Raw genomic sequence first — 19,504 nt, 5'->3', positions numbered from 1 at the left:
CATATTTATCCTAACTAGACAAAGGTAATCTTACCTCACATATTTTTACATAAAAATAAGTTAAATAAAAAGTCACACTTTCATTGTATCGACTTGTTAATGTGGAACTTTGTCCATTATTCATTCACATAATCTTATTTATTAAGCAGGTTCTGTTGGCCTCCAATAAAATAGTAAGAAAGAAAGATATTATGAACAAGATTATGATCTTTCCAGAAAATCTCATCACTTATTATATTTTTGTTAGTAATTTTGGGCCTCCTTCTAGGTTTTCCAGATGCCCAAACATTTTCATAATTGCTATCTGGTTGGTATGTTCAAGAGAAGCCCTGTTCTTTTATTTCCTGCAGTTCAAGTATATGACGAAGGTCCCATCAAATTGATTCATCACCTGTAGTTAATTCATTCTGCCCTGTATTTCTGGTTGTTTATCCATGGTACAAGCCTCAAATCCTTTCCCTTTACTTTGTGGGGGAAGTATTTTTCTACAACTGCTGAGTCATGCTCCAAGGTTAAGCCCATAATAGAAACAACGTGAGCACAATGCCACTGTGGGTCAAGGCAGAAACAGACCACAAACTTTACCCTGAAGTTTAGCTTGAGAATATGCCATACGCTAATTCTTATTTGGTTAGCTGAGTCATCTCAAAGTGACCTCATCTTTGAGAAGGTGTCAGAGTCTCCTGTATCTGGCTGCAGCTCAAAGTGCCAGAGGAGCACCAAAAAAGATGTTGCTGCATTGAGGAAATTCAGCCCCCGGAACAGTGCCTGACATACTGTAGGTGCTCAATGAAATTTTGTCCGTGTATTCTGCAGTGTAGTACTGTAGCTAGCATCTCAAATGGGAAGCAGTTCATTCAAACCCGGAACTCATATTCTGTAGTATTTCATGAAGTAAATATTACTTCTGAATTATTTATTTTGTAATTTTTTCTAACTTGACTTTTACATTTTTTAAAGGCAAAGACTATAACTTACATTCCCTCATCTCTCTGGATGGCATAGTACAATTACAAGGCTCTGGGAAAAATATATTGAATGTTATTGAGATGGATGAATGCAAAACACAGGTTTGTGTGTGTGTGTGTGTGTGTGTGTGTGTTAACAGATAGAGGAATTGAATCCCTAGATATGATATGAATTTGAAAGGGAGCATATATTAATTAATATAATTTTAAATTAATTTTTCTTTTCATCTCAAGGGGTCCTTTTAGTAAAGTGCTGGTAGGGTAAGATTTGTAGAATGGTGATTGATGCTGTAGGGTAAAAATTTGATAGAGGTGATGGTATCTTCTTATGATGTTAATCATCTATTTTCTTTTCTTTTTTTTAAATATATTTTTATTGATTAAGATATTACATATGTGTCCTTGTCCCCACGTTACCCTCTACCTCTCCCCCACTCATGCCCCATCTATTTTATTTTCAACAACATCAATATTTAAATTAACAGAAGGAAAATATACACTTCATCATCACCTGGAACAGGCCCATGTTGCCTCCTCTGAACTTTACCATACGAGAAAATTATCTTGTTATCCTTCAAATGATGTTCTTAAAGTAAGTCTTACTGCTTAGAAATATAGAAATCCTGACTTTTACATTTCTCAAAGAGAGAGAGATATATAATCATCAGAACATATATAGTGTAGTAATAGGACACAAAGCTGCCCCAAGGTGTGCCCATCTCCACGCAGAATTCACAGCGGGACTGGACTGCAAACCTCAAATTTCTAACAAGTGACCCTTAGAAATTCTGAGATTCTAGCAGGTGAACCCAGAAAAACAAAAGTTCAAAAGCAAGTTTGACTCAGGCTCTAATGTGAAAATATTTTTATTTTTTGATAACTTGCCATGATGAATAAAGTATCATGGAATGGTAGTTAATCCTTAATCTCAGCCCAGTCCCCACCCACTTTATAAAACAGCACCTAAACCAAGAGATGATTAGTTCAAAAACCAGATTTCTGCCCCCCCCCCCTCACTTCCTCCTCTATTCTCTTTACCATTATTGTTCCTCTTTGGTCTTCCTCAAAGAATGTCAGCATCAATTAATGTCCTCACGGGTGGTTTCGTGGTGTGAATCCCAGAGTACTCCCTAGCTATTCACACAGGTATTCTCTGTGGAATGTTGGCTGTCAGGGAATGGCCCTCTGAGGGAAGTGCAATGTTCTCTTTCAGAGGCAACATGATGTACCTGCAGTGAAGATGACTTCTTGCAGACATTCGTTGGTCTTTTTCTTTTGGGGAATGTGGATTTATCCCGTAGAAACAAGATAAACTGTATGACCCAGATTTTAAGAAAGGTGTTCAGATCAGATGCTCTACTAATCAAATGATATCAATCTCATTTAACTGTAGAAGAAGGCATTACTGTAGTTTTGAAATCCATGCTATCAACAATAGTGACTTTTAGGTAAGGTGGGTACTAGGTTGAATCAAGTGTTTAATGGATCTTTTAAATGGCTAATGATTTTAAACAGGTTAGGCCTATTTCATCATGTGGTTTGCTTTATCATGATTTCTAATGGGAAGAAAGGAAATGAAGATTGTTCATTATTTTCCAGGTAGTTAATTTCCAAAAGTGGATACTTAGAGATTATATTTCAGCGACCTGAACTGTAAGAGGAGAGTATGTTTCTTTGTTTTTTCCAGCATCAGTGATGGGCATTTTAGACATATTGAAAGTGCATCATACTGGCTTATTTCTTATTTAAAAAATAACCTCCAAATTAAGTTATACCTTCATTTGCACATATTACTAATTTCATGTTCACTCTTTTTGTTCTTAATTGTTTACAAATTTTCTCCCTACTCCTACCAGGTTGTAATCACCTTGAGGTGTAGAATTGGAACTTACTCATTTCTATGTGTATAAAAACTTGGCTCAATGCTTCTGGGTGTTCAGTAAGTAATTGTTGAGTGTATTCTGATTACTGCTACTCATTGTTGCTTTTACTGGTAGTGTCTTGGTAGTTTCCATAAAATAAAATTTTGTAACAATTTTGCACCAATCTCTGGATTCCAAACGTGTCTGCTAAAGAAGGTTACAAAGTGAAAAGAACTTGGCATTTGAAATCAGAAAGACTTCAATTGAGCAATCTGGCAGGTGAGTTGGTTTTTCCAACTGAGGGTCAGGATACCTTGGTGGGATACAAGTGGGACATGTCTAACATATTTTAGACAGGTAGTAAAGTATAATAAAGTATTCAAAGAAATATACCAGAAAAGGATAAAAAATTACATATTATTTCATTTTATTTTTGTTTCAGAAATAGACTGATGTGTGTGTGCATTTGTATATCTGTGTATGTATGTATGTTTGTGTATGTGTTGTGGAACTGGGTCACAATCTAAAATGCGGATTGTTGTTGGAAAAAGTAAAAAAAAATAAAAACACTATGCTAGTGGATATTTCAATATTTCATAATAATTCTGAGCCTTGAATATCCTCTGTAAAATGAGGCTAATAATAACTATTTTGAACATATATTCTGAGGATTAATAAGTACTAACATATGTGAAGTACATTACAGCATGCCGAGTCCAGTAGGATATGAAAAGGGGTTTGCATATTTGTATTTGTAAAGGAATCCATACATTTACCAAATCAGTTCCAGTTATATTTCACAAGCATTTAATTGTTTATTCCTGACCTCACTCTGAATTTCTTTCTTCATTTTAATTATACTTCTCCTCGGTACTTAATTAGAAACAACAGTAGAAAAAAGTCTCTGTTGTTCATTTTCAGTAGTTCTTTTGGGTGTGAGCCTTATGCAAATGTAGACAGAGTTGGGGATATAAGCATAGGGAAAGCTATAAGGAAGAAGAAACCTGGGAGACGAACTGACAGTAGCCTCATGGGAAAAAGTGACTCTTCCAGAAGAAGGTGATTAATCTCATCAAGAAGCAGATCAAGAAAAGGATATGAAGGAATATGAGGATTATAGGGGAAGTTGTTTTGTTTCCTGTAGCCTTTGATAATATTTTGAGTGGTTGTCAATCTTTTTGAGACAATAGAAAGTTTAAAAGGTACTGTGGTTGGTAATATAACTAGAGGCCCAGTTGTGCACTGGGGGGGTGGGGGGAGGCCTCAGCCCGCCCTGCGCCCTCTCACAGTCCGGGAGTCCTTGGGGGATGTCCAACTGCCTTGGAGGCAGGAGGGGCTTCTGCCACCACTGCTGCGCTTGCAAGCCATGAGCCTGGCTCAGGGCTTCTGGCTGAGCCGTGCTCCCGCTTGTGGGAGCACACTGACCACCAGGGGGCAGCTCCTATGTTGAGAGTCTGTCCCCTAGTGGTCAGTGTGCATCATAGCAATCGATCACTCTTCCATAGGGTCGATTTGCATATTAGCCTTTTATTATATAGGATCTTTGTGCTTGAAAATGGCCTCCCCTCAAACAGTTTATAGATGAGAAATCTGAGTTATATAACATGTGATCTGCTTTACCTAAATAGCTGGAATCATAACATCTTTCTTGACTTTGAATCCGCTACTCTTTCTAATACCAGTCTTAATGGAGTCTTATCCTGAAACATTGTCTCCGAGTCTGATGGCCTCAGGCAGCTGAGCTGTTTCTCTCACACTTATTAGCCACGGGGTTGTATTTAAATCTAGGATCTTCCCTTTCTCCCTATCGTTGGACGGTAGCTTTATCAGATGGGTCATAGACCTGAATGAAGCCTTAAAGACCTTCTCATTGAGAACTTTTCAAATGTTATTTTAACAGAGAAAACATTTTTGCAGACAAGGCTTAACATGGCAGCTTAATATATAAAGCAGGTTTTTTGAATATTCTAGTCAAAATTAGTTTTAAGGGATCTGGAGCATTGCCTGCCCCTGCTTCTCACCCCCACCACAAGGAAACCACTAGCCTTGAAGAAGCACCACAATTTTTTTTTAAAAAATCTCCTTGATTGCCTTTGTTTTATAACCAGGATTTCTTTGACTTCAGGGGAAAAAGAAAAGTATTTTAGGCTATTCTAGGAGAAAAATCTACTCTCTCAAATATGGCAGAAATAGCTTTGAGGGGTGAATTGCAGGGAGCATGACTCCAGAGGAAGCCAGGGGAAGATGCAATATGTGAGGAAACGGGTCCGTATGCTGTTCGGAGCAGGCATTTGTAAGTATTAATCAACTGGAGTAGAGCTGACCCACTTTTCTAAGAACTTCCCCAAAGAAAACAGAATCTGTGAAAATAGACATTTTTCTCTGACTATAAATAATGTTAGTGCTGCTTTGAACCACTTTTGTGCAGATGCCTTGTCGGGGGGTCTGCAGCGGTGGTTTCTTTCAGCGGATTCTGCAAAATAGCAACTGGTTTGGACAAGCTGCCCTTACCCTGATAGGACAGTGTCTCTAAAAGAAGGGGCTGCCTTTCCTTAATCGATTATTTGCAAACCAGCTAGAACCCCCTGTGCCTTCCCAGGATGAGGTTCAATGAACTGTGATAAGGGAAGTGCAAGCGGGGCCCAAACCAGGCCACCTCACTTCACATGTCTAAGAACTTGACCCCCAGGCCAGGGTTAGTCGTTTCTGATGTTTTTAATGATCACATTGCCGAGGAGCCCATGTCTCATAATTCCCGGGAACCTGAGATTCCCTCCCGTTGCCGGCTGCTTTCTGAACTGTGTCAATGCTTTTTTCGTCCCGGTCCCTTGACCGAATGTTTAATCGCATTCGCTACTTCCTTGCCTGTAGACTCGTCTTGCCCATGACCACTCACCAGCTTGGCACACGGGGGGATCTCTCCCTCCGGGAGAAAGGGGGTCTGGGTGCCCGTGGTGCCGATCACCAGCACGTTTCTCTTCAGGTCGATGGAGCACTGATGCCTCCTGAGCATATCCAGGCCCAGGAGCATGTCCATGGGCTGCTCCTCGAGGATAGAGAAAGAGCATGGCAAGAAGTCCCCCTCGATCTGGATCTGGGCGAGGTGGACGCGGCCCATGATCCTCTGCGTGCCCACCCCCTTGGCGATGCCCGCCCACCGCCGGTCCACCAGCCGGATGATGTTGCACCGCTCGGCGCAGGCCTGGCTCATGATGGTCATCTGCGCGCCCGAGTCCACGAACGCCTTCATGGGGTGGCCGTTCACCCTGCAGTTGATGTAGAGCATGGCCACCTGGCCGAAGCTCTCGGGCGCCTCTTCCATGGCGATGTTCATGTTCTCCTCGATGTTCCGCTGCCGGATTTCTTCTTCGATTCGGGCCTGAGCTTCCAGATCGAACGGGTCGGCGGAGTAGAGGCGCAGCTTCTCCTGCTCCCGCCGGGCCCGCTCCCCGCGCTGCTCCGTCAGGACCTGAGCAAACGTCTCCAGGTCTCCGGAGAGCAGGGCCTCGGCCAGCGGGGGATTGCGTTCCTTCAGCAGCGACAGGTCGTGGGGGCTGGAGAGCAGCAGGCTGCGGATCAGCGCGGGGCTCTCCACGCCGCGGGCGGATGGCATCTCTCCCGAGGCCAGGCCTCGCAGCTGCTGCTGCTGCCGGGCGCTGGATGTGCCGGGCATGGCTGTCCCAGCGAAATCCACCCCGGGCCGGCTCGATGTCCGCCTCCCAGTCCGGGGCCCCACGCCGTCCTTCTGCAGTAAAACCACCATGTCGCCGTCTCGGAGGCCGTAGGAGCCCAGGGAGCTGTGGTCGTCGGCGAGGAGCCGCTCCATGTAGATGATCTGCGTCTCCTCGGCGGGGATGCTGGACTCCAGCACGCAGAGGGCACGGAAATTGTGGAGCTCCAAGTCAGAGCTGACCTGGAGGGAGAAGGTCACCTCGGAGAGGTCCCTGCGCACACAGTACACGGTGATCAGCATGGCATGCGCCCAGGAGGGCCATGTGGGCAGAGGGCATCGGTTCACTGGCGGGCTGGCGGCAGCTGGTCTCCTTGCTGGCTCAGCTGCTCCTGGGACCCGGTGCCTTCGTGGAGGGCCAGTCACCTGTCCGACAGGCCCGGCCAGTCACCAGCCGGGGGCTGCCTGCCAGCCTCAGTGCCCGCCGCCTGGCTCCGTGGAACCCGGAGGTAGCGCGCTGTGTTCCAACCTCATTTGAGCCTGTGCTGTTTGGAACTAAGAACGTCTGTTCGCATGGAAACCAAGTTACTCAGGTCATCCAGGTTCCAAGGCCCGCCCTTCAAAGCCTGTTTAACCCAAGACTTTTTCAACTTTGCCTGGACAACATACTAGTAATCACTGTGTTCATCTGAGAATTGTATTCTTCATACTTTTATGTAGCCGCCGAACAGCGAGTCCTGGTTTCCTCATGGCAAGACTCATGCTGTGTGCTTGGTAGAAGAGCGGGGCCAGGCTCCGCGTCTGCCCTGGAGAGCCTCACATTCAAGGCAGGGACTGACGGCAAATGGAGAACCATAATGGGGGGAGGCCCTTTACAAAGACACATGCAGCTTACTGATGAGCAGAACAGAGATGTGTCTCCAAAGAGGAGATAGACGTTCAAGGCCACTGAAGGATGAACATTTGCCATGTGAAAAATGGTGAGAGTCGCTCCAGACAAAAAGAATTGCATGAACAAAAGTAAAAATTCACAAGGCCTATTCCTGTGAAAAGTAGAATATTTAAGAAGCGAATGGATGGCCCTTTAACCCCAAATATATATATATATGTTGAATGGCAGACTATATGAAGCTGGAAAAAAATTATTCAAACTGATTCAAAGTCACATATGAATCCAAGGAATTTAAATATTATCAATAAGCAAGATTCTCCCTTTAAAAATATTAAAAAAGAAGGAAATAAAAAGAAAATAAAGAGACAGGAAATAGAAATGGAAAAGATTAGAAGCAGGTATTTGTGACTTTTTATGTAATTGATTTAAGGACCAGTATTTTTGCAACATATAGAGGACATGGTGGCAGCGGGGACAACTAGAGGCCCCAAGAGGGAGCTGTTACTAGAACATGAAAATATAAGGAAGACTAACGCCAACACTGTGAGGAATAATCGTGTTTCTTGAGTAGGATGAGCCAGTGTGTTGCCCACTGGATGTGGGGAGTGTAAAAGGAGAGTGTATGTGGATAACGGAGAGGGTCTCCATAGTGGGAAACTGGTTAGAAATAGGCCATTCCTTTCTGGGATGGATGAGTGAGATGAAACTTTGAGGAGCCCAATTTGACATCAGTTCTGTGTAAAGTGCATCAGAATGCCATACTGGAGGCCAGATATGCCTAGCTCCTGATGCTAGGGCACGGTGCTCTGAACGCCTAGGCACCCCAGAGTACAGGCTGGCAGAGTAAGGGTACAGATGTCCTTAAGGACAAATGGTGGCTGGCTAGAAATCCTTGTGTGCTGTGTTTTGTTGTTGTTTTTATTGTTTTTTCTATATTTCACAAAGTGTTTTGCCGTAAAGAGCTCAGGCTTCGTGGGCTTAGCCTTCCCAGGTATATCTATTTCAGAACCAAAAGATGGTATCTTCTGCCTGGCCTCCCAGCCCCCTTATTTCAAGTTTTGTCAGAAGTCCTGCACCCTGGCTTAGAGGAGGATTTTGCATCAGCTTTAAGTAATTTTATTTTTGTGGAACCTGTTTGTCATGTGTTTGTCTTCTCATGAAAACTATATCTCACTCATTGCTTGAATGATCATACTATTTTCATATTCTTATTCAGTTATGTTGGAAATGTTGACTGAATACCCACTGTATATGAAGCATGTGCTAAGGTTTTTTTTAAGGAATGCACACATGAGTAATGTTAATTTTAGGCTGTTTTTCTTCTATAATAATCACAGAATTTTGTCGTCTTTATATCCCTTAATATCACCTCATCCAGCATCTTCATCTATGAGATGAACCTGGTTACATAAAGCCCCCAGGTAGTTATTAGCAGACTAGTGATTAGAACTAAGTTGTAATGATGACAGTAAAGCGATCCATCGTGAATTAGGCTGTTCTTAACGGGATTCACATTCTGAAAGAGGATATGTGCACAAGCACACATACAAATTGGGGAGGGGGACGGGGGGCTAAAAACACTACCACAGAAGCTGGCACACCGTGGAGAAAACAATTCTATCTGGAGAAGAAATGAAGAAGGTGGGGAGGATTCTTCCCAGGTGGCAGTGGGCCAGGGTGGAGAGACAAAGGCGGAGGGGGGGGCGGCCTGAGAATCTCTAACTGGAAGGGCAGCCCTTCATGAGATGGGGGACTTGACAAAGTTTTAGGGGGGAAATCTAGGATTGCAGTTTCTCTATAGAAAGGTATGAATTATTTAGATCCATTTTCCATTATCTATGGAAATGGATGGCCCTTTAACCGCCCCCCCCCCAAATATTAAGTGAATAAATTTCTCCTGTAGTTCTTACCATCCTAATTAGTTCACCAGAGGTCAGCCATGGTTTCTGCTGAGTTTGGGAAAAACTATATGTGGGACAGGCCACATGCAAATTACTCTGCTGCAGAACAGATGAGACGCCAGGGAGGCGTACGTTCTGCGGGCCTTTTTCCCCAACAACCAGCATTGGACAGTTTGTTTTTAAATCTTAATAAATTAGGCAGATCATGCTAGGTGGGTTTTTTTAAGTGGATGAAATTATTATTTTCATGTTTTAAAAATGTTTTCAATTACAGTTTACATTCAATATTATTTTGTATTAGATTGAGATGTATAGCATCATGATTACACAATAATATACTTTACAAAGTGTTTCTCACCGTATTGCCAGTTCCCAACTGGCACCATATTATATAGTCATTACAGTATTTTGACCTATATTCCCATGCTGCACTTTACATCCCCATGACTAGTTTATACATACTAGTCTGTAGTTCTCAAACATTTTACCTATTTCACCTAGTCCCCTAACCCCCTCTACTCTGGCAACCATCAGACTGTTCTCTGCATCTACGAATCTGTTTCCATTTTGTTCGTTCATTTATATTGTCCTTTACATTCCATAAAAAGGTGAAATCAGATAATATTTTCCCTGACTGACTTATTTCACTTAGCATAAACCATGCTGTCATAAATAGTAATTTTTGTTCTTTTTTATGGCCAAGTAATATTCCATTGCATTTATGTACCACCACTTTTTTATCCACTTGTCTATTGGTAGACATTTGGGTTGCTTCCATAGCTTGGCTACTATAAATAATGCTGCAATGAGCGTAGGGGTTCATCTATTCTTTTGTATTAGTGTTTTGGGTTTCTTTGGATATATACACAGAAATAAAATTGCTGGGTCATAAGGCAGTTCCATTTTAAATACCATGCTATTTTCCACAGTGGTTGCACCAATCTGTATTCCCATCAACAGTACAAGAGGGTTCCCTTTGGATGAAATTATTTTTAAAGAATTTTTTTTGGCTAAGTAAAAGCAAAAATGCAGGGTTCACATCCAAAGAAACTAAGATATCTATATCTATATATCTATACCTATTATATATATATATTTTGCTGTAATTCTTTACTTTTGTTGGCATTTTATACTTACGTGTTTGTTACCAATTTACCCTTTACTGAGAACACACCAAAGAAATCCAAGTGCCTCAAGGTTTGGCCCATTAAATGTCATCACTCTATAGACCACACAATGTCAGGATTGGCAAAGATCCTTTGGATGCTCTAGCTCAGCCACCCATCCAGGCTTTTAACCTCTATTGCAAAACAACCTGGAATCTGAAAAGGTAAACACAGCCTCCTGGGATGTTTAATACTTCTATTTATATATTGTTTGAATCTTTCATTTCACTCAGCACTATTGGTGATTCAACTACTATATACAGGGTTGGGCAAAAGTAGGTTTACAGTTGATTGCATGGGAAATAATACAATAGTTAATAAATAATAATACAAGAATAAATTCTCTGTTTCATGTATTCACAACTGGAAATCTGCTTTTGCCCTACCCCGTATATAATTCTCCTTCCACAAAATTTTAATTAAAAACCTGTTCTGATTGTGTAACAATTGGAGGGTCATTGGGAATATACTGGTACATAGATACTGCTAAAAGTAAAATGTTCTTATACCATAAATCCATATTGCATGGGCCACTGAGAAATGGGGCAGTCAGAATTATCTAGATGTGTTAATCTAGGTAACTGAAGGTTATTGCAACTTTTCTTGAGGATCCTTTTGTGAAATATGTTCCCTGACTTTCTTCCTTGATAAGTACAATATAACAACATAATTGAATCTTTCTTTGATAAGTGAGACTCCTGCAAGTTCTCGGGGCTATCACTTAGAAAATCAATTCTCATTGTATAGCCTAAATACACAGAAAATAGAAAAGATGGCACTGATTTCATACTGGCCAAGTAAATAACTCCAAAGTTATTTTTGGAATAAATCCACAATAATACCTTCTATAATTTTTCTCTTTATAAAAACTTAATACAGCAAAAAATCCAGATAATTGATGGTTCTACTGACATTTAAAGTACCATCACTTGATGTTTAAAGCGCCATTGCTTGCTTTACAGAGCAACATAAATGCCTTTCTTAAAAAAAATAGAGTAGCTGCATAAATGTCTTTATGTAGCATATACAATAATTAAAACCTGTTAAGCAAGTATATTAGCTCGCTGTGTTTGGATTTCTGTCTTATGCGACAGGTATTATTTTTAAAATAAAGTGTAATCAAGACTTATTAAGACAGTTAAATCGTCACTTGAGATTTTCAATGCAGCTTAGGAAAGCTGCCAACATTTTAAAGCAGCATACTTCAGTAATCTCCAAGAACAATCATGTGCATTAGGACTAAAATATAAAACTAGAGCTTTGAAAGTCAGCACCTTTATTGCATCTTTTTATACTTTTATTTTACAGATTATATCTTCATTAAAAGTATTTGCAGGAGATGTTTGCAACATTGGTTATTTTTAATGTTAAATACCTTATCTTATTCAACCTTGAAACTCCAAAGTTCCTAACAGAGGGAATTCATCATGATGTATAACCAGAAATGCTTGAATGATTGGCAAAATAACAGTAGACCTACACAGTGAATAAGAGTGGCAATGAAAAAGCGGCAATCAAATCCTAGATTCTCATGAGCCCTTTCTCTCCGCTGCCAGGAGGATGCTGCTAAGGTCTGGAACCAGTTTGTATTTATTTTCTAGTTAGGTCTACTTTTGTGTGTGGTTTCCATGCTTTTATGATGTTTGTCCTTCCAGTATAGTCATTCCTGGTGGGAATTCAGTGGAGGGCAACACCATTCTCTGGAAGTGTCTTGCTTTGGTTTTATTAATGGCCCAGAAGTCCTAGTATATACATTTGGAAAGTTACAGACTTGTTTAGCATTTACATTGTTAGTTTTCTGCTCTTTGGCTATGAACTCAGAAACATGTTAATAATTCCTCACAGTAAATATTTCATGACCACTTCCTATGAGCAAGTCAGTGGACTAGGGGCTTTAAGGGCAGAAGGATGAATAGGAGTCACTTTCCTCCTTCAAAGGACAGGATATCTACTAGGAGAGATCAGGCTCATGCCCTTTGGATTATTTTACATAATAGAAATTAATATGAAATGGATTTACACGGTAGATATGTGAATAAAATACTGTGCTTGTGTAGAAGAGAAAGTGGTTGTTTGTTTGGATGGGGAGTGCAGGGGGTGGGTAGGACTATGTACAATGCTTATTGAGTTGTGCCTGGAAGAATGATTTGATCCAACCATAGTAAAATTTTACTTACCTGGGTTTGGAGAAATAATCCTTTCCTTGAGGTATCATACCACTCCCTCACCTCCCTTCTCCTCACACAAACATGCATTTCACTGTTTATTTCTGTCTTGTAGATGCTATGACCAAATGGATGCTATAGGGTGGTAGGATTGGTATAAGGAAGGAATAGTAGAGTAGCCTTCGTAAAAAGTAATCTTTGCAACCTCAACATTCACACAGGCACCCACACAGACGGCAGCAGAATGGATGCTCATGTTTCTCTCTGGCACATACCCTGACTAGTTGAGTTGAGAGTCAGTCCTGGATTGAACTCTGTGTGGACCTTTGTCTCAGTTCACCTGCATCTGCTTTAGACTTCCTAAAGATTCCTCAAAACTTGGGCATACACTGCCCGTCCGTCTTAGCCTATGGTACCCTCAAGTCTGTGGAGATAGAAAGCAAGAAGGGGCTGCATCAGGAATTTCAAAAACTCCTTGTGGAGCTGTTCATATAAATGTGTAAAATTTGTGGATCTCATTTTAATTTTGAAGAAGGTGCTGATGGAGCTGCACACATATCTATGGTATAAAGCAGAACATTAGGAAGGTGACTAGTTCTCATATAACCCACACATTCACCTCTGACACATGAGGCTGCTAACTGAAGGGTATAGAGTGGTAGCATGCAGTCTACCCAAACAGGAAGGGGTCGATGGCTCCAGCCACTGGCCCTGACACCCCCAAAGCGAGGTACCTGGCAACTCACTTTCCTTATGGTGACTGTCTTTGCAACAGGCTTGCATTTCAGTTTCCTGACAGGGCAAAGATATAGTAAAACCATCTCAATTTTTTAAAAAATATAAAAAAGCCCATTTTGTCACAACAATGTGGTCAATTGGATATTTCCTGAATTATATGCATGATAGGTGATGTTTCTACAACTGTCCTATAAAAGATAAATTTCCCAGAATGTTGTTTATATAGCTTGTCCCATTCTAAACAGCAGCTGAGTTAATTGATCATGATGGTAATTAGCGTGGCTAAAACCCATCTGTCTATAAAATGTAATTGTGTTCTAGCCATGAAAATGAAAAACAAAGCCTGATAAACAAAAGCTTCATTTAAAAAAAAAGAGAAAGAGAGAAATCAATTCATCTTTTACTTTCTTTTTTCAGAAACATTAAATTTAGCAGCCTAGAGGCAATGAGAATTTTTATAGACCATCAAATTGACGGTAGGCCCAGAGCGTTTTCCTTTGTATCATTGGAATGGTTTGGGAGTGTTATTGTCTCAGTGGGCTGTCTCTCTGTTCTGAGAGACATGAGTGTTATTGTCTCCTTTGCCTGTCACTGTTCCATTATTATTTCCATTACACTCTATCTATTCTATTTTACTCAACTCATAAAATGTGCTTAACTGCTTCTATGTCCCTACTCACTCACATATTGGTCAATTATTTCAGTGCGCTTATTCACAGAACGTAAGTAGGCCCTCTTTGGAGGCCTCCAGAGGATAAGAACTATTCAGAGTAAACACACTATGTCTCTCGAAATCAGAGACCCACCTTCTGCTGTATCATTTATTCTTTTTCTTTACAAACTGTAAATGAAATGGAACAGAAATACTTGGGCAATGCTAACAAAACTGTTTTTGAGCCTTTATTTTTTTTTGTATTTCCTTATTTTTCTTTAAAACAAACAACTTAAAACACTTAATTTTAAACCAAGGCTTGGTTTTATTTTTTTGTGTGTTCTTACTAGAACATAGAGTTGAGGTGGGCTCTTTGTGCCTGTGACTAAGAGACATTAGACCAAATGTCCTAAGGGTAACTTGTAAATTACTGCTTATGCAACATGAAAATCTACTGGCATTGGATTGACATCAAGAAGGGGAGGCCCACTCCAGTCATGGTTTCTGATATGAAAACTGAGCTCTCAGACTCTTTCTTTATAGAAAAGTTCAAAGCAAGCAGGATCATCAGCTCTGGAATTTGCAGCAAGCCAACTTGGAAAAAAATGCAAACAAACAATAACAACTTCAAGTAGGAGATGTAATTTTTGTTTGCTGGGATGGATATTTAGGAACTTTATCTAGTGGTTAGTCTCAGGTGTCCAACTTCCCTTTTATAGCCATAAGTAAGATTAATCCCTTATGGTATTGAATTTTTCATCTAAAATAATTAGGAACATCCTAGATAGAAATATACCTCAATTCTAGAAAAAAAATTATGCTGTGCTTTTAATAAAACAGACTCTAAATGAATGACATCACTTCTTACAAAGAAGACTGTGTGTTCTGTTCCTTGAAACTGTTCACTCAAGCTGCCTCTGTGGCTGAAAAAAAGAATGTCAACAAATACAGACATCTTCAAAAACTAATATCAAACGTTTAATCAAGATATGTTACTCTATCCTTATGTAAAACAGCAATATTCTATATCTTCAGTTCTGGATAAAGTCACACACACACACACACACACACACACACACACAAGAACTGGATACTATATAAAGATCAGTAAAATAGAAAGCCTGCTGTATCTTTGAAGTCATGAAAGTAGGGTTTTACTTCCCTGAATTTGTTATTTATTATCTAAATGTCCTTGGACAAAGCATTAATTTTGTTTAGTCTCATTATCTTTTACTTAAAATGGGGTTGACATCAATCTTTTTTCCATGGGGTTTTAGTGTTGATGGATAATGTAATTTTTTCTTACAAATGGAAAAGCACTGTATAGAAGTAAATTATTTTTTTCCTCATATAAATGCAAACAATATTTAACAACCTGAGGAAGCAAGAAGAAAGAAATTATAAATTCTGAATGAAATATGTAGATTAATTTTAATCCCTTATTAATTTTAATTGGGTGCTGTTGTACTTTTGAGCCGTTCCTACTCCCTTCAAGCTTGTATTCTGGGTTGCCCAGAACAGTAGCAAAACTTGATCATCAAATCTGTTTCAAAACCAGGAAGTATCCTTCAAAACTGGGATCCCTTAATAGTGCGTTATGTCAACAATTTATTCATGTCATTTTTTAAATGTATTGATTTTAGAGAGAGACAGAGAGAGAAACATCAATTTGGTGTTCCATTAATTTACTTATGAGTTCATCGGTTGCTTCTTGCTGATCTTACTTAGGGCTATAAAAGGGAAGGTGGACAACTGAGGCTAGCCACTAGATAAAGTTGCTAAATATTCATCCCAACAAACACAAATCACATGTCCTACTTGAAGTTGTTTTTGCTTGTATGTTCCTTGACCGGGGATCAAACCCACAACCTTGGGACGATGCTCTAACCAATGGAGCTACCTGGTCAGGGCTCATATCATTTTTAACTGTAACAGTCTGCAAGGTGTTTTTGTTGATGAAAGAAAGTAGACAACAAGGTCCCTCTCAGTAGGTAGTTAGAGAATTATTGAGCAAAGAGAACATAGTGAAAAGTAAACCTGTTCACCATAATTAAAACTGAAAAAGTGCTGCATAGTAAATCAAAATAGTATTGCTGCCCTAACTGGTTTGGTTCAATGGGTAGAGTGTCAGCCTGTGGACTGAAGGGTCCCAGGCTCAATTCTGGTCAAGGGCATGTACCTCGGTTACAGGCTTGAGTGCGGGAGGCAACCAATTGATATGAGAGACACATTGATGTTTCTCTTTCTCTATCTCTTTCCCCTTCCTTTCACTCTCTCTAGAAATATCCTTAAGTGAGGATTAACAAAAAAAATAAATAGTATTGCTTATATTGTGTTCAATCATACTGTTGAGGTTGACATCAATGATATAAATACCGTCTTTCCCATAAATTATTACTTAGAATCACTCCTGTGGACAATTATGTCTTAGATGGAGCAATGAGAGTGCTTCATTTTACGGGACTCTTTCTTCAAAAACCTTTTTGTTTATTAACCAAACCCTGAAAGCAAACTACAGGGCTGAGGAAATGAAACACTCAGAGTAGAGCCCAGAGTCATTTGGACTGGAAGTGTAACCATGAGGCCCTGAGGTTAGCCAATGGAGGGGACTTCTCAGCACATCCAATAGCAGCCATCTAGAAGTCCCTTTGAACATCTGCTATTTTGCCAGAGGTCATTGATCCATGTGGCCAGGGGACAATAGATGCAATCTCTTAGAGAAGAACTTGAAGAAATCATGATGGTGCACCTTATTAGTTAAAAAAAAAAAGCCAACTTTGATCTCACTCTTAATATGTGTGTATTTTACAAACTATACATAGTACTGTATAACGTTATAAAATATGAAAAGGATCGATGTTTTAAACTCATTTAAAATAAATACAAATAGAATTACTACTATTTTTTTCCTGCCCTCACCAATGGATCTTGAGGTGCAAGAACATCACTTTTGAGACTATTAGAAAATCTCTGATGCTTTGAATGCATGGCCACAAGGCAGACTTCCTTTCATAGATTGGGATTAAAATAGGGCAAGAGTCTAAACACAGCATAGCCCTCAGAAACACTGCAGAAAACCGCATATGTAATGGCACATGCTTGGCTGACACCAGCCTCTCCTCACACAGTGTCAGCTGGGTGGAGGTCAGGAGAAGATAGTGTGATAACCACAGCCACAGAGTCTGCACAAAAGCAGTAAAGGCAGGAGCAGCAGGAACACAGCTCCACCTGCCCTAGGCTCCCACATAGTGTACTGTCCTATCAGGCAGAAATGCACAGGACATCTTCGGCCTCTGTAGAGAGTCCATGTGGGACCTGACAGGCAGATGAAGAGGGCAGGTCCAAGAAAAAAGGGGAAATAAGAAAGCAGGTTCAGATACTCTCTACCTTCGCTTTCCAGTGGCCAGGATATTTTATCAGTTCTTTACAAAGAGCCTACTGTGGAATCCAGAAAGCTGAGGTTTTGTGATGCTGGTAGTTTTGAAGCAGATACTGTTGATGCCCTGACTCGTTCCCCTTGAGACCAGGTTTGTGTTCCTGGAAATGCTGACAGCTGCCCATCTCAGTGCTGATGTGTTTTGGTTTCTCTACCTCCTGGAAGCCTGCTCAGACCTCCTCCGCTTGGGAGTGCTGGGGCTGTGATGTCCCCAGGAACAACTCTCAACAGTGACACAATAAATTCAGGGGATAAATACCACCAACTTCTCTGTCTTTCTGGGGGGCAGTTCTTAAGTATGTTTCATGTGATTCCTCAGAGGGGTTGAACTGAAGTTGCCCATTGCAATAATGTGTGCCTTAGAGTTTCTTCCTGTCCTGTTTCAGTTTATCCACATTCTCACTTGTGCTTCCAGGGATAGCCTCCCAAAGAAAGGCTACCTGTACATACATCCTTGTCTCAGTGTTAGCGTCTGAGCAGAAACAAATCATACATAAATTGTGGGGTTTGTATATTTATCTATTGTGGTGTGTGCCTGTGTATGTTTCCAAAATATTGCTTCTAGAGTCCCAATCGATTTATGTTGATTTTACAAAAATATAAATACAATGGATTTACACCTCAAACCATCTGGCCAAAATCTTGGTGCCTGGGTCAGGGATGAAAGTGACTTTTATCAATTGTACATGTCCTGTAACAGTGTGCTCAGTTGTTGCTCTGCATTAGCTGACTCACATTCAGAAGTGCTCTGTCAGTATATCTCATGCTTTTCTATAATTGGTAGTTGCAATATATAATAAAATGTATCAGGCGGACAGGTTGACATGAATATTAAGGGCATGGACTTAGGGTATATTGACGTTCAGTTCCCTGTTTTGACACTTTGAGTTCTGCGCATAAATTTCTTTACATTTCAAAGGCTCTCATGTTGACGTCCTGCGGACTCCTGAGAAATCCACCTGACATTGATTCAGGGCTTATTTTCAAATGTTGATCATGTTGTGATACTTGGTGAAGGCTGTATTCTGTATTCTGCCCATGACTTCCTGGAATCACTTCTTCAGTAGAGCTTACACAGGCTTGACACTTATGTGTGCAAATAGGTCATTTGTATGCACACTTTTGACAGCAGCCTTATGAGTCTCTGTCATTGTTTTCACATTATTAGCAAACATTACAGAGACAGTGACTTAGGTCTCAATTATTTGTATGCAGTTCAGTCAATTTATGGTGATTCTTTTAAGAAAAGTCATATTCTCTGACCAATTTGTTTTACATGTGAAATGTGGGCAGACTAGCAGCAAGGTAAATAATGAGTAAGTGTTATTTAATTTCTTTTTTTTTCCCCATCATATCATCATGTTCAAATGTATTCTTAAGCTTATACTTGGAGGTAGTAATCCTTTTGATTTACCTATTTTTTTTTATCAAAACTTTTAGTCCAAGATGAAACCACATTGACACTAGATGTTAATGGAGGTATCTTTTGAGACCTTTTGTTCCTGGGGCTCCCCCCAAAAAAGCACCCCTTCACTCCTGTGGTTTTTCTCTCAGTGTCTTAGTTAATGCTGTACTATGACACCTATGGTTATGTTTATAAAAGACTGTCAAAAGCAATGGTGTTGTAAAAGTGCTTGACATCATATTAATACGAGTCAAAGTGTCCCAAGTTTGTACACCTTTTTTCTTAGGTTAGCAATATATATATATATACATATGCTATCTACACTAATAAAAGACAAATATGCTAATTGACCATACTTTTGCTATGCCCCAAGCATGCCCACCAGCCAGTCAGAGCGACTATATGCAAATTAATCCAACCAAGATGGCGGCAGGCAGCCACGGAGCTGGAGCAAGCAGGGGGCTTGGTTACCCAGGCAATGGAGGAAGCCAGGCTTCCCGCCAGCCCTGAGCCTGCTGTGGCCTCTGCTCATGGCAACAAAGTTTCAATTATAGAAAACAAATAAATCCCAGATACCTGCTTCCAGCCAGCCTCCACTGGGAGCTTGGGTGCCTGGGGGTTGTGGCCAGCCTGCACACACCCATCAGAC

The 19,504-nt window shown here is 40.5% G+C and overlaps 2 protein-coding genes across 3 annotated transcripts in view; one reads left to right on the top strand and one right to left on the bottom strand.

The window, feature by feature from the left end:
• The window catches only part of PDGFD (platelet derived growth factor D), a 216,857-nt gene that overhangs the window by 99,993 nt on the left and 97,360 nt on the right, over window positions 1-19,504 (top strand). The gene's annotated exons all lie outside the window — the stretch shown is intronic.
• Window positions 5,634-6,803, bottom strand: DDI1 (DNA damage inducible 1 homolog 1). The gene has a single exon (XM_006774656.1). It carries the CDS (start codon window positions 6,801-6,803, stop codon window positions 5,634-5,636), a length of 1,170 nt encoding a protein of 389 aa, XP_006774719.1.

This window comes from Myotis davidii, unplaced genomic scaffold, assembly GCF_000327345.1.
Source record: "Myotis davidii unplaced genomic scaffold, ASM32734v1 scaffold468, whole genome shotgun sequence".
NCBI lineage: Eukaryota > Metazoa > Chordata > Mammalia > Chiroptera > Vespertilionidae > Myotis > Myotis davidii.
The sequence above is the reverse complement of the archived record's forward strand: the minus strand, read 5'-3'. Positions and strand labels throughout refer to the sequence as shown.